This window comes from Kogia breviceps, chromosome X, assembly GCF_026419965.1.
Source record: "Kogia breviceps isolate mKogBre1 chromosome X, mKogBre1 haplotype 1, whole genome shotgun sequence".
NCBI classification, from domain to species: domain Eukaryota; kingdom Metazoa; phylum Chordata; class Mammalia; order Artiodactyla; family Physeteridae; genus Kogia; species Kogia breviceps.
In genome coordinates this window covers 126,498,238-126,514,439 of record NC_081330.1, presented here as the reverse complement: position 1 = coordinate 126,514,439, position 16,202 = coordinate 126,498,238, and the positions used below count along the sequence as shown (strand labels likewise).

General features: G+C 43.6%; 1 protein-coding gene across 10 annotated transcripts in view; it reads right to left on the bottom strand.

Moving 5' to 3' along the window:
* The window catches only part of ARHGAP6 (Rho GTPase activating protein 6), a 493,354-nt gene that overhangs the window by 25,348 nt on the left and 451,804 nt on the right, over nt 1–16,202 (bottom strand). For all 10 annotated transcript variants that reach the window (XM_059050088.2, XM_067023539.1, XM_059050087.2 and 7 more), the window contains 3 exons: nt 14,943–15,093; nt 13,767–13,915; nt 6,107–6,286 (listed from right to left, as the gene is read on the bottom strand). In XM_059050088.2, coding sequence (XP_058906071.1) covers nt 6,107–6,286; nt 13,767–13,915; nt 14,943–15,093 — 480 coding nt within the window. The remainder of the gene's footprint in view (nt 1–6,106; nt 6,287–13,766; nt 13,916–14,942; nt 15,094–16,202) is intronic.

The following is a 16,202-nucleotide window of genomic DNA, read 5'->3' as shown; positions in this document are numbered from 1 at the left end:
ACTTTTGTCTAGCTCTGGTGTGGAGGATGGCTTAATATTATATAAGGAGGTCTCAGTGCATTTAAAGGGCAGAATGCATTAAGTTCAAGAAATTTTTCTCACGTGCCTGACACATGCCAGGCAGCGCTTTTGGCAGTTGGGGCGCATTATTGAACAAATATAGTCGAAGAGCCCAGGACTCATGGAGCTGTGATGCGGGATGACTCGAGGAAGGTGAAGAGCGAGGAGCAGTCTTTGCTCCACGACAACAGGTTAAAGGAAATGGAAACAGCTCAGCCCTGGACATCACGTGGGTCGGTGTTATGATCAGCCCAGAGGGATTACTGCTGTTGAAGGTCCCCTTTTCCGCCCCATTTTCAAACTGGTTACAATATTCCCCCCCGCCCACCGCCAGCCAAATGAATTCCATAGCTGAGGCGTCACATTAAAGCACCTCATCTTTTGTGAGGGGAGGCATCACACTGTAGAAATAATTCACTCAGTTGCTGCATCACTTAGGCGGACGAGCTTGGCTCGCTCCTGGTGAAATGGTGGCGCAATTGAGAAGAAGCTGTTGATGTGCATAATGACTAGCCCGACCGCTGGCACACAAACAGTGGTTATTTTAAAAACAGTGCTTATATAAAAAGGGAAATGGAAATCATATATAATTATCTGGATGGGGGTGGTCTCTTGTTCGATGACCTGGATTACTGCTTGAGTCCTTTTGACTTGGCATGTGAGAGGAGTTTTAAGGAAATGTAATTTGTGCCGGGAAAGAAGGGAACACAGAGCACAGCTTGGCTTCGGAGCTTGGAATCCTCGTCACAGCCTCTGACCCTTGCTCCCAGCAGCTCTCATTGGAAATTTCCCACGTGCGCTATGCTAATCCCCAGCTCAGGCTGACCAATCAGCAGGGTGGGAACGCACTGGCGTTCCCACGTCTCCGCAGCACTCGGCACTTTCCATCAGCCCACAAGGGCGGTGCCTTCTCCTCTTTCCCTCTCTCCAAAAAAGAAGCCCTAGTAGTAACAGCCCTGAGGCTGAGCTGACTGTTTTCTCCACTCTGCTCTGAAGCTCTTAGTAATTCCAAGAGCCACGATGAATTTTCTCTGGCATTTCCGACATCAATTACAGAAGGCACAACTTTCAGAACCTTTAACGTGTTCATGATTGAGCCGGTGAATGCTTTCTGCCTCACAGTGATAACACTGACCGTTTCTAGATACGCATGATTCCTCTCTCTTATTTCCAGTGTTCCCAGAGACAGCATCATTTTATGTTTTCCAATTTTTAGATAGTTGTTGATATCAGAAATGGAGGCTTATGATTTAAAGTTTGGGGGATCTAAGGAGTATGGGCACCAAACCAAAAACAAACAACAAAAATGCATTTTTCTCTAGCAATACATTATCGCAGTACGTTTTTGTAACAAATACTTAACCAAGCACCCATTTTCTGCCAAGTACTTTCCAGGTGCTGTGGATATCAGTGAATAAAACAAACAAAAATCCCTGCCTTCACAAAGTTTGCATTCTATTAGGTTTCAACAAGCATAATAAGTAAATATACAGTGAGCTGAAGGTGATAAGCGCTAGAGCTAAAAGAAAGAGAAGAATAAAGGCTAGGAGTATATATGTGTGGGAGCAGGTCGCAGTGTTACACAGCGTGGTGAGGGTAGGTTTTACTGCGAAGGCGACACCTGGAGGTGCTTTGATAGGGCAGGCACCTGATCAATTTCTTATAATAATAGCAGTGATCTCTCTCTCTCTCTCTCTCTCTCTCTCTTTCTTTCTCTCTCTCTTTTGGAGTCCCTAGTATATGTCAGTTCCTGTCCTAAGTGCCTTAGGATGTCATTTCTAATTCTCAAAATAATCCTGTAAAGCTTCATCTCATTTTTTTCCAACAGAATAAATGAAGACTTAGGGAAGGTAAGCATAGGGCCAAGATCACATAGCAAATACATAGCTGAGCAGAGATGTGAATTCTGGGAGCTGATTCCAAAGCTCACGGTCTTCCCACCATCTTGGGAGTTTCCCAAGATGCGGTTAGGAAACTATCAGAATGCCCTGGAGGTATTCATTAGAAAGTACACAATTCTGGGCCCCATCTCAGTGCTACTAAGCTTGATTCTCTAGAGTGCAGCCCAGGAATCTGAATGTCTGACAGAGTTTTCTTGCGACTGTTCACGTTCAAGTTGCTGGACCACGATTATGATCTGCTGCCTTGGTCTCTTGCTAGAGTGATCATGATGGCTCTTATCATGACCTCTTTCCAGCTCTAGGATTTCTAACCCAGTGCCTGAAAAGCAAACAACCGGTAAAAAGACTGTCCTAGCCACACTCTCGAACTGTGTGTCAGCCTCTAAATCTGGTTATCTTTTCTGTATTATGGGACCAAGCCAGGTTCTTTTCTGTCCTTTCCCATTAACTTGGATACTGGCCACTTGGGAGAGGCAGTCCAACATGAGGAAATGAAGGACATTGTAACAGTCAGAACAAGCTTTGGGTCCCTGCCAGGCCTCTGTGGGGTTTTATATCCCTTCCATCAGTTCTTCAATGGAATCGCTGCTTCTAGCATGCATTCTGCCTTCAAGGACAAACTCACAGCCACCTTTTCTAACAAGTCTTCCTTTCTGATGCCAATGAAAAGCGATGCCTCCCTCCCTGAGCTTGGAAACCCTTCCAAGGACTGTGAAACAGCACAATTGCTAACCACCTTTACCCATCAGGTCCTGTCTAGCTTCTTCCTTCCTTGTCTGGAATTACTGTGCTAATTCTGAAAGCTTCTTAAAACAAACCAAAATGAAACAGCTATCGACATGATTGAAGTTTTGTCCGTCCACACAGACCTGCTTTGCCAACCAGCCACCAGCTTTGGTATAAGAAACTAGATTCTGAAATGCCACATATGCCAAAAGAATCTACAAAGTGATGAGATTAATTTTTAAAAAGAGGTGAAGCTAGGTCTAGGGCATAGAACCATGCAGATTTTAGAACTAGAAGGGATCTTGGTTATCATTCATTCTAACCTAGTCCTTTGATAACTAAAGAAATGGAAATCTAAGAAGATGAGGTCACACAACTAATGTATAGTAAAGATAGGACTATAGCAAAGTTTTCTGGTTCCAGAGCCAGTTTTCTTTTTATTGACACAGGCTTGGGATCTTTGTCTTACCTCTCCTCCTACTTCCTTGTCCCTTTCCTCAACACATAATTCTCATAATCTTTCTAAGGAGATCAAGAATGCTTACGTTAATGGTTAACTTATTCTGAGAAAGGTATCCTTAATTCTTCCATACCCAAACCTTTTCATAAGGAGTAAGGATTAGTAATATGGAAATCGTATGTCACAGAGCTACCATTGAATCATTCATTAATTCGACCAATATTTCTTGTGTTTCTACCATGTACCAGGCATAGGGGTAACGCAGTAAAGAAAGTTAGGTGGGGCTTCCCTGGTGGCGCAGTGGTTGAGAATCCGCCTGCCGATGCAGGGGACACGTGTTCGAGCCCTGGTCCGGGATGATCCCACATGCCGCGGAGCGACTGGGCCCGTGAGCCACAACTACTGAGCCTGCGCGTCCGGAGCCTGTGCTCCGCAACAAGAGAGGCCGCGATAGTGAGAGGCCCGCGCACCGCGATGAAGAGCGGCCCCCGCTCGCCGCAGCTAGAGAAAGCCCTCGCACAGCAACGAAGGCCCAACGCAGCCGTAAATTAATTAATTAATTAATTAAAAAAAGAAGTTAGGTGGAAATGAGCAGAAATTCACCCTGTCAGGGAGCTCGCATTCTAATGGGGAAACACAAACAAAAGAAATGAGTAAAACCCTTTTTGGTAACGGCAAGTGCTAAGAAGAAAAGGCAGGGAAAGGGAACAGGAAGTGAGGTGTGTGTGTATGGTGGTGCTGTGGTAGGGGGGCTGGGTTTTAGACAAGGTGACCAGGGAAGGCCTCGTTGAGAAGTATAGATCACAACTGGGGGACACAAATATGAGCTATTACCCAAGAGAATCTCGATATCAGTTTCTACAGGGAACGGGAAACAAAGATCAGATCTGGAAAATGTTGGAAAAGATGGAGTATTGATGTTCTCCTACTGTTCTTAATAATCCAGGCAGCAGGAAATGGAAGGAGAGGAATGACACACCTAAAATGGCAGCAACTGGACTTTCAAGGAGGCCGGGAAGAGATCTGTTAGTATCTGAGGTGAAAAGGAACACCTGATGGTTCGGTTTCACATAAAGAACTCTGTTTAGAATACAGAATTTGGAGAATGGAATTAAGATTGACAAGAGGTATTATTTTGTCTTAAAAAAAAATCTAGAGAGCATGAAGTATGCCAAGACTACTTGGCAAGATGATACACGACTTAAAACTTGATGAAAATGTTGAAAAATTCAGACATCTGATTCATCCAAATATGCAATTAATTATGAGGATTGTGGCTGAAGGGTGAGATTTACATAGAGTTCATGAATGTTTCCACTTTTTTTTTGAGAGCTTACTGCATGCAACACATGGGCAGTGCCTCAGAGACTCAAAGAGGAGCAAGACACCATCCTACCTCAGTGAACTTTTCACTGTGGAAATCCATTTTCACTTCCTCCGGGGCAACCAGCAGGAATACATGTCTCAGCTTCCCTTGCCGTTAAGTGTGGCTTGTGGCAGAGTTCTGGCCAATGGGACTGGAGTGGGCATGATGGATGCCCCTTCTAGGTTTGGCCCATAAAGTCCTAGGGGATCGAAGAGTCTCAAGATGCAAGGAGCTGGGGTCCCTAAATCACCACCTGGAACGCTGTCCGCTAAACATCTGATTAAACTTTACGTGAACAAGATATTTATGTCTGTTGTGCTGAAGTACTAAGATTTGAGCCAACTTGTGTTGCCCAACTAATACAATTATTAATTAACATTTGCATAGAATTTTGCAGTCTGCAGAATGCTTTTGCATATCAAATGATTCTGGGAACCAGCCCGGGAAATGGGTCATATTTTAATTTTTTCCCATTTCACAAAAGCTGAAGTTGATGCCTATTGAATATTGAATTACTTGGTCATGATCACAAAGGTGAGACAGAGAGGGCAAATATTCGAAACTACTGGCTCTCAAATGCACAAAACATAACTGATACAAGACAAGGATGGAAATAAATCTAATGTAAGCCATTTGATAAATATAGAGAAAATATTAAGGAAATTCAAAAGAGGGAACTAGCATACTTGGTTGAAGAAGCCACAAAAGGCTCTAGTGGAATCGGTAAGATTTATGGTGAGCATTTGTCAATTCAAAAGAGAAACTGGAGAAGAATCATGGAGAAAGTTCCTGTAAATTTTGACATGCAATACGAGTGGTGAATAGACATAGAAGAGAGTTGGCATTTGTTCTAATGATCCAAGGGAAGCTGGAGCAAGCGATGCAGTTTTTTGAAGGAAAACAGGACCTGGTAATTCAATGCAAATCTAAAAAGCATTTACTGAGTGCCTGTCAGATGAAGGGCCTTCCAAACGTGTACAGAGGATACAGAGAGGAGATAACAAGGGCACAGCCTGTGTTTTAAATGCGTTTATAATTTACTAGGGGAAATAGTCAAAAATGACTTCAACACAATGTTGAGTAAGGTAAACATCAATAGGAACAGTAATAGAGTTCAAGGGACAGAGAAGTGACATGGCAAAGTGACGCAAGAAGGACAAAGGAAAGATAGGTAAAGCTTCATGCAGGACGCAAAATGTCCAGACTGACCTTGGAGGAGGTGCCATTGCTGAGGATGGTTATAAACACATGAATTCACGAGGGCCATGTATAGTTCCAAAAAGAAGAGTTTTATCAATCTGGGGGGCAAGGACGCTGCTATATAAAGAATTAGATGATTCCAAAACATGACCATTGGTTAGGGGACAACAAAATGAAATTTCTAATTCGGATATGTTTTTTTAAACATGAAATCACAAACTTACAGTGACATCAGAGGCATGTAAATTTCTATTAACTGCCTGGCTTCCAGTGAATTCGGTTAATGACCAGCACTGTGGGAGCAGAAGGTGCTGTGCCTCAGTTTCATTATGCCATCAAGAGGCGATCGATAGGCAGTTGACTGAGATGTCTTGCCAAAGAAGGGCCACTTACCATGAACAGGGCTTCATAATTTTCAATCATTTTCTGCACCACGGCAATGATGGCTGTGCTCTCTTCAGCCCGGGCTGAACTCTGGACCGAGAATTCCTTGTCTGATGACTTCTGCTTGTGCAGCAGGTTGGGTCCAAATATGGTGGCCAAGTTTAGAGATGTCATTTTGTTCCCAGTGACCTATAGAAGCAGAGAATACAAGGACTGTTGGGATTTTTGCTTTTCAAAATGCCAGGTGGTTCAATAATCAATAGAATCCTTTTACTTTCTCTTTTTTTTTTTTTTGCTGCAAGGACTACATCATCTCTGTCAGAATCCATGAAGAGCATCGTCATTTTCCTTTTGCTTCATATCTTGAATTGAAGCTTATAGCTCAGTGGTCATCTCAATAGCACACTGAGTAAAATTTTATAACTGTTATTTTTGTGAAACTGGTACTATATAAAATTTCTATCCTGTCTGCTCCTTAAAAATGCTGATGTCCACCCATCCAACTGACCATCTTATCCATCCCTCTGTCTATCCCTTCATCCATCAATCCGTCATCTCTCTATTAATCCATCCACTAGGCTAGGCATTTTGCACGGATTCTGATTATTCTAAAGTTTTTCCAACAACGATCGCAAACCAGTCCTTATTTTAAAGGGCTCACAGTCTAGAGGATAAAGAAAGTTATCAATTACAAGCATTGGGTACAATGTATGAAACTATCAACTCTGGAGGCACCAGGGACACTTCAAAGAGGTGGCAATATTGGCACAAAACCTTGAAGGAGAATAGAGTTTGCTGGGCTGGAAAGGAGAGGAACTGGCGCAGAGGGCACCTTCACAGTGGTGAGAACACGCTATGCAAAGACAGAAACATGAAAAATACGCCAAGGCCCGCCAGGACACTCAGCAAGGCAGAAGGTCCTGCAGGAAAGGCCGGCAAGGGCCCGGTGAAAGTCATTGCTACATGTCCCCTGTGGGGCAAAACTACTCCTGGTTGAGAACCACCGGTCTCGGCCAATTTTTATTTCTCTTGTTGAAATTAGTTGAAAATCTACGAATGCCCAGAAAAGCATGGGGACTGTGGCTGTCTTGGTGAGGATCCTTTGCCTGGGAAGATCTGCACAGCCTTCAAGAGGCAGCTGAGGGCTTCCCTGGTGGCGCAGTGGTTGAGAATCTGCCTGCCGATGCAGGAGACACAGGTTCGTGCCCTGGTCCGGGAAGATCCCACATGCCGCGGAGCAACTAAGCCCGTGAGCCATGGCTGCTAGGCCTGCGCGTCCGGAGCCTGTGCTCCGCAACGGGAGAGGCCACAACAGTGAGAGGCCCGCGTACCGCAAAAAAAAAAAAAAAAAAAAAAAAAAAAAAAAAAAAAAAAAAAAAGAGGCAGCTGGATGCCCAGCATAAAATTCCTGACTCACAGGTGAGACGAAGCCTCCTGAGTCCCGACCTTGTCCTGTGGAGCCCTGAGCTGGTGGCCACCCAGCCCTGCAAGCCCAGCATGGCACATGGGGTGTGTTATTTTTAGAAGGTGAGGCTGTTTTCAGGTTTGCTGCCAAGTGAAATGATTTCATGTGGTAAACACTGGGAATTTTCAAGAACGTGCCCTTAATGTACGACTGTTAAATTACGTTTTTTCTTTGTTTCATTTCACTGATACAAAACTTGACAAGTTTTCATGTTATTTTTCATTTCTCTTCCTGGAAATTCATGGCTGAGGATAAAATCAAATATGCACCATTTTCAAATTCATCCCTTTAGAACTCAGAGGCATTTGGAGTGCTTCCCCTTCCCCTCTTAAAGTAATATCAGGGGTTTCTCCTTTTTTAAAAAAAACATGGTCAAACGGAAGATTTTGTTTTCTTTGCAAAGAATGTTTAGTACAAGGACAGTCCAGAACGCTTTTTCCGCTCTCCTTCTCTTGTTGCTATTCTGGGAATGCAATACAATCCCTCTGTAAAACTGCACACAGATTCCAGCTGCAGACCACGCTGCTGTGGTTTGTTAACACCTTTTTGTTTCATTTGGGTTTTATTTTATTGTTTTTTAATCTGGGAAGGAGACTTGCTCACAGACGGCTTCTACCCTTACCCCTCATGTTTCAGCATATCTATCTATCTATCATCTATCTATCTATCTATCTATCTATCTATCTATCTATCTATCATCTATCTATCATCTAACTCTATGACTGCCCAAGAGTGCACAATATAATGTGTACTTGGGCTTGGTTCATTATTTAATTGTCAGCCAATGTTATGTTTCCAAATGTTATCAAGAAAACATTTATCTCTACTAAATAAGCATCCTAGATCATTTCTGATCCGAATATGAAGAGCTCCCATTTATTGACATTAAAAGTTTAGCACGTAGGTGGGGGAGGGATAGATTGGGATTTTGAGACTAGCAGGTGCAAACTATTATATAGAGGATGGATAAACAACAAGGTCCTACTGTAGAGCACAGGGAGCTATATTTAATATCCTGGGATAAACCATCATGGAAAAGAATATGAAAAAGAATATATATATGTATAACTGAGTCACTTTGCTGTATAGCAGAGATTAACACAACATTGTAAATCAGCTATACTTCAATAAAATACAATTTTTTTTTAAGTTTAGCACGTAGAGTCACTGGACTGGAGGCTTTCCACAGGCTGTTTCAATTCCCTCTCACTATATGCTTCCGAAGCCACTGCTGCTGTCGTCCTTATTTTACAGACGAGGGAAGTGGTGCCCGGAGCCGGGCTCCAGGCGGCGCCCCGCCGCTCACTCTTGCTGGCAGAGCTGGCCTAGCGGGGATGTGGGAAAACTGGCTCCAAAGCCGGGCCGGGACCAGGGTGAGGGGAGCGAGGCGTGGGTCCTGCTACAGTTCCAAAGCCAAAGGCCCACTTGCTAGAGGCATGCGCCTCATTAAAGGCCAGTAATCCCGGCCTTGTGTCAGCGGCTCATAACTTCTTCTTGCCTCATAGACTCTTTGAAGAACTGGAGGCCAGCTATGGACTCTCTCTCCAAAAAAAGTGTAATTCACACCGCATATTCCGTGCCATGCTGGGGGGTTCTTAGACAACCTGAAAAACAACTGCTCAGGAGGTTTCAATGATGTCCCTGCAATATTCTTTCTAGAGGAAATGAAATCTTTCTTACATTTGGGAATTTCTCTTTTCCCCTAAGGAGCAAAGCAAATAGCAAACTGGAAAAAAAAAAAAAAAAAAGGAATAAAACAAACCAAACACAAGATAGCAAAAACATTCAATAAAATACCACTATTTTCCCCTCCAAAGGCACTCACTGACTAGTCAATAATTTTTCTCAATGTCTTTCTTTTAGACATCTTTAAGATCCCATTAGTTAGTGATGCACTGAAGTTTCAGCACCGATTAGAAAAGAAATATTACATTCATTTTATAGAGGAGGAAGCTCAGACCTTCCCCTACCCCAACTCTGTTTTCCTTCCTCTTCCTCTGTTTTACAAAAACAAGGTCACATAGCAAGGTGCTGGCAGAGCCTGGGTGAGCCTCCAAGCTCCTTGACACTCTAACTCACTTTTCCTCCTGTTGCAGCCCATAACAACTACCCAACAGATAGATAACACATCTAGCACAAACTAACAAATAGGTAAGAGAGAAACTTGAAAAATTCTTTGTTTCTTGATTATAGTTTACAGTTGAATTTTTGTCTCACTCCGATCTGCCCACTCTGAATTCTTTACCTGCTCGTGCCAAACCAACTTAAAAAATCGTGAACAAGAAACCTCTCTCTCGTTCCTCTCCCTCCCCTTTTCACTTCTACCAGAAGGGGTTTTCAGCTAATTCCCATCCCTATGCCACGCTTATGTGGTCCACTTACTCAATCCCTACACACCCTTTGATACGTAGTTTAAATTCAATCTCCTGCACAAAGTCAATCCTAACTTTTCTGCTCCACGTTCATCACTTCTCTGAAGTTCTGCAGTGACTCTGCGTTGTGTTCTCTAATTCTATATTTGCCTTGTGTTTTTTTACCCCCACCACCTCCTAGATGCCACAGCATCCTGGGAACGGTAATCAGAAAATTCCTGAACAATGCTCACTGGTTTAGAGGAGCAGAGTAGGCGCTCAGAACATACGTGATTCAAATACCAAGGCCATTCTTACACGGAAACATTTATAATGTGAATTGCTGTTTTCCATATTGCTATTCCTACAAAACGTTCCTAACTCACCCTCTTCCTGTCTCTAACCGATCTAAAACACGGATTATAGCACCTTAGTTGAATCCTTCCGAAGATTCGTGGCTTAAAAGAATCAGCCACCTTCCCCTGACAAAGGCATTCAGTACTCTGGGGACATAGTCCAATTTCCCCTCAGACCTCGTCAGTACTTTCCCACACTGCAGCCTTAACTCTAGTCCAAGATGGCTGTGTGAGTTACTTGTTTTCCTGTAACTTCTAACCATTTCACGGAAGCAGTGCTCTCCTCATATTTCCTCTGTTGCTTTAATTTTTGGTTACTAGTCCTTCATGTTGATTCAAGGTTTAGATCAAGGATGTCTAGAAACCCTTGTCATTTCTTGCTTCCCGTACAACTTTGCTGCTACCAGCATATTTTTATATTCCTTGTAATAAACTAGTTTTCTCAATGACTGTGCAGTGCCAGTTGAAGAAATTTTATCTCCAAAGTTCAGATGAGGAAACCCAGGTTTAGGAAGATTAATAGATTTGTCCAAGAACACATGATCAGTGAGTTGTAAAGCTAACAAGTGTTCTCAACCAGGGGTGATTTTGAGCTCCCCCTCCTTCCCGGGGAGACCTGGCAATGTTTAGAGACACTTTCAGCTGTCACAACTGGGGCAGCATCATGGGCCGGGGGGAGCTGCTACCGGCATCAAGTGAGTAGAGGCCAGGGATGCTGCAAAGCATCCCACAATGCACAGGGCACCCACACAACACAAAATTACCTGGTCCCAAGGGTCAATCGTATGGAGGCTGGGAAACTGTAAGCTAGACCCCCCAGCAGAGCTGTTTTTTCCTACTTGCTATTCTATATTTCTGTTCTCCATAAGTTAGGCTGGTTTGAGTTTGAGGCACAGCTGGGACTTTGTTAGTCAAGGGACCGAACCGACTACTAGTCAATATGACACTTCTGTGTGAATTAGAAAAAGGACCCCTTCCTCAAGATATTTTACTGCCATCTGCTGGGATAGTGTCCTAATATCTCTGCAAATCGCCATTGACTATGGGGAACATGGCACCTCACCCAGAGTCATGAATGCACAAATGCACAACTTGCACAAGCGTTCAGTGGAGGTTCCCTGGGGAACACTGGGTAAGTCATGTAACCCCTCCAGCCCTCAGTTTCCACCTTGGAAACACAGGGACGATGATCTCTCTCTTGCTCAATGGAGGATTAGCTATAATATATGTATAAAGGCCCAAGCACACGGCCGGCACATGGTAGGAGAGACATAAATGGCAGCTAGTGTTCTGGCATGCTAAGTTCCATTGGTACCTATCCAAGAATATTTTCTCCTCTTTGCCATAGGCAATGCCGTCTTGTTCAGCATTTGGACCAAAAGAATGTCTGCAAATGATTTGAAAAGGGCACGAGTGAGTTCAACTGGACATTTTGCTTTCCTCAATGCCTTCTTAATCACCTAAGACCCGACTTTCTTCTCGCATAGTACTTAAGAAGCGTCAGAGAGGCAATTGACATACCTAGGAACCCAGACAGGGCTCTGTCTTGACCCAATGATTAGGCAGATGATTCTACAGCTTCTCTTATATCTATAGTCAGTAAAGGCTGACACCCAGACGGGTAATATAACTACTTAACAATTATGAGAATTACAGTGTATCCACTGAAGAGCTGTGTCTGCTGAAAGAAGGTGGCAGTGCCATATTATGAAACCCGAAGGCAGCAGAGGTTTCACTAATAACTACTATAGAGATAAATGGATAACTCAGGAAAGTTCCATTCTCACATTGATATAGGGAGGATGAGGATAAGAAAGGGAGAATTGCCTTTCTGGAAAAAAATGCATATGACCATGGCCTTTGGGAAAGAAATCGGACAAACACAGAAATGAATCCACAACACAGCTGAGTTCTGCTTAACAGGATTTAAAATAAAAGCTTCTGGGATAAGTAAGCTTGGAATGCCTTTGGCTCCTTCTTGTTGATTTACAACACATGTTAACATATTAAAGGGTCTGAGATCTCCTCGGGAATCCAAGGTCAGGGAGAAGTATGACTGCATGGTTTCAAGAAGGGAAACAGGTCTCTTGTTAAGGTAAAGATTAAATAGGTTGCTTGCTAATAGGTCACTTAAAATTGTCCAAGGGAGTGGCTTCCCTGGTGGCGCAGTGGTTGCGAGTCCACCTGCCGATGCGGGGGACGCGGGTTCGTGCCCCGGTCCGGGAGGATCCCACGTCCCGCGGAGCGGCCGGGCCCGTGAGCCGTGGCCGCTGCGCCTGCGCGTCCGGAGCCTGTGCTCCGCAACGGGAGAGGCCACAACAGTGAGAGGCCCGCGTACCGCAAAAAAAAAAAAAAAAAAAAAAAAAAATTGTCCGAGGGGGAAACTGGAAAACACCTTGAAGCACAGGAGTATGACCAAAGAGAACCAGAGCCCAAGACCTCAGATGGGGGGCCAGGTCCAACAAGAACATCCCAAAAGGGTCCAGAGGAGTGTGCAGAACCTGTCTTTAGCAGTTGCTACCACGTGGCATTGGGATACATGGCAACAGTCAACAGATCTGACTTTTCAGTTCTTTCTCCACCTGGTTTTGAAGCAGGATCCACCCTCCATTGCACTGAGCCAGTCCCTATTTTGCGGGGAGGGTTGAAGGAGAGAAAGGACCTCTAAAAAGGAAGATCCTAGACTTCTAGCCATAGGGCACATGGGTGCTCCAGAATAAAATGGAAGAATGAAGAGGTGACATCACATTTGGGCTTCAAGTTAAAGAAGCAGATCAAATGAGTTACAAGGACAGCCGGCTCCCCCCACCTCCATTACTCTGATTTTCCCATGCTTGTAAGCACCTCTGTAGCTCATGTTCGTCTCCTTTACACAAATGGAAATTCAGGGTCTTGAGTAAAGCATCGTCATGGAAAATGGCAGCCTCATTTGGAAGCATCCTTGAAACATACAAGGAAGTTAATGGCCAATGCGCTTTAGAAACGGTCCCTCCAGAGGGGGTAAAAGCCTGCATTAGTTCTCTTCCTACAGAGACACACAGGCCAGGAAAGGGAAGCTTCATTTCCTCCAGGTGAAACATCTGACCAAATTGGTAGCTCTCCCTTTTTAAAAAAAAAAAAAAAAAAAAAATTGAAGTCTAGTTGATTTACAATATTGCATTAGTTTCGGGTGTATAGCATAGTGATTCAGTATTTTTACAGATTATATCCCATTTTAGGTTATTACAAGACAGTGGGTATAAATCCCTGTGCTACACACTATATCCTTGTTGCTTATCTACTTTATGTATGGTAGTTTGTATCTGTTAATCCCATGCTCCTCATTTCGCCCTCCCCCCATCCGTCTCCCGTTTGGTAACCGCACGTATGTTTTCTATGTCTGTGAGCCTGTTTCTGTTTTGCATAGACATCCATTTGTATTATCTTTTAGCTCTCCCTTGTAAAACAGGAAAAAGCAAGAACCAGAGCATCTGTTGCGGTGGCGGCGGGGTGCGCACCTCTTGCCCGTCTTTGCTGACGTTGTCCTCAGCGTGCCTGGCCACGATGGAGAGGAACTGCAGCAGGCGGTGGAGCGTGTCGCAATTGCAGGGAGGTAGAAGGTAGATGAGGAGCTGCAAGGTGCCCAGCTGTTCCTCAGGCTCCAACACTAAGCAAGGCAAGAAGAGGCGCTCCAAGTGAGTCAAAGGGGGACGTCATGCCCTGCAGGCTGAACTGCCTTCAGAAAGGGATTAGCAAGGCAAGTCATATTTCATTCCTTCACCCACTCTCCCATTGCTTTAGCAGTTTAACAGTAAGGTTCTGTGAGGGATAGAAAGAGAAACTCGACCTGGGAAAATGTGCCATCCGGAGAAACCATTATAATCCAGGTTAGAAAGGTAACTTCATGTCCCTTACTTTCCTCTCCCTCCTTCCCCTGGTATAAATAATCACATACTTTATGGATCACAGTCTTTCATGGCTGTTAACTATTTGCTAACAATGACTGAGAATCTGTGAATGTTCTTAAATTTGAGTTTAGAACACATTTGAGGCCCTTGTCTGCTGAGCAACGTATAAGAGGTAGACTTTTTGTTGGCAATAACCAAGACACGGCCCAATGTCAGTGCCTTCTCTCTCTTTTGTGATCCTATCTTAACTGCAGCATGGATGAAAACAATTCATGGAGGCTGACAAGGTTCTGGTTGTTCCTCCTCTCTCTCCCTGTCCTTTTCTCCACTGTGGGATCTGTGTCTCTAGCCTTGAAGCAGCCACATTGAAAGTACTGACACTGGGCTATGCCATCCTGCTTTCCCTGGAATGTTTCCTGGCCCCCCCTTTCTCACTCTAGGTTCCAGAAATGCACACTCATTTTTAGGCACAGACTCAATGTGAACTCTCTCTGTTACTCCAATGCATCAATTTATATAGCAATTTCTACTATCCTAGAGACGTCTGAAGGCATCCCAAATTTTTCTTGGCTACTTCCATTTGTTTTATTGCAACTTTCTACTTGCTAATTCTCCCCAGGGTAAATCTCAGAAAATTCCCCAAATAGCCCGCTCATTAGAGACTGATAAATAAGGGCAAAAAAAAAAAAATAAGCTATTAGATAACACACGCATAAGGTTTTGATGAATGAGTGGGACATCCCAGTAACCCAGGAACACATTCCTGCAAATGGCTGGATTACGCACAGAGAGTATTGATGAAAGCTGTGTACAGCTCCCTGGTGAGAAGGGGGTCCGGCATGTCCCTCAGGAACTCCTTCAGCAAGGCAGCCACATCATGAACGCAGTGCTCTTCCTCCAGGGAGACGTCAACCCCGCGGTCAAATTCCTCACGTAACTGCAAAGACAACGGTTCAAGTGGCAGGCTCAGAACACCATACCTCAATGTTCAGTGCCCAGCAAAAGAAGGGCTATGACACGCAGCGTCTGGTATTAAGTTTACCCAGACCCCAAGAAGGAGAAGCAAACAACATGTCACCTTGATCTACAGAGTCTATGCAAACCCAGCCATGAATATATATATATATATATTTGAAATGAATTATTAAATAAAAGTATCTGTGGGTTTACTGTTAATGATGCGAGCAGAAGGGCTTGGTAACGACATTGAGAAGGTTGAGAGGAAGAGCTAAGGGGTTAGGTCAATTCTAACCATGGGAGGGAGGAATTAATCTATTATACGGTGGTTTTGCATGTCAGCAAATTTACCATGTTGGAATTTTGACATTTTCCAGAAGTACTCGACAAGAAAGCAAAGAGATATTTCTGCAAACAATGAAGTTAAAAACCCTGATTTGTGACTAAGCCTTGAAAGATGACAATAACGAAATAAAAGCTGCCTTAGATTTGTCAAAGTAGCCTTATTAACATTCTCCAAGAAGATTTCCTGCTTTCACCATTATACTCAGTCCTTTAGCGTTTATAACAGTAGGACAACACAGTAGCAAGAAGGGAGTCATAACTCTACACCCTATTTTCATCTCAGACAGCTCAACTTCTCTTAGGTATTGTTTGTTCTCTGCTGTTAAAATAATTTTGTGAGTTCAAGAATGTACTCTAGGCAATAAATTTCTGTAAGTGTTCATTTGCTATGTCGTTCATTCATCCATTCATTCAACAAAGATGTACTGCACACTTACTGTGTACCCGGCCTTGTTACAGGTCCTCAAAATACGGTGATGAGTAAAGAGGCAAAGCCCTCCCCCTCCTCCAGCTCTCAGGCTGACAGACAGGTGATAAATTGGTAATCCCACCAATGATTAATTAGCTCTTTATACCGTGTCAATTGTTCTCAAGAAAAAGTGTAGGATTCTAAGAAGTGATATAACAAGATCAGATGGTGAGTTAGCGCGTATTTCACACTTGAAATCTAACCACTAATTCTATATATTTTTTTGAGTATCCTTAAGTAAATCTCCATGCAAGGGTTTTCCCTTTAGTGGATCC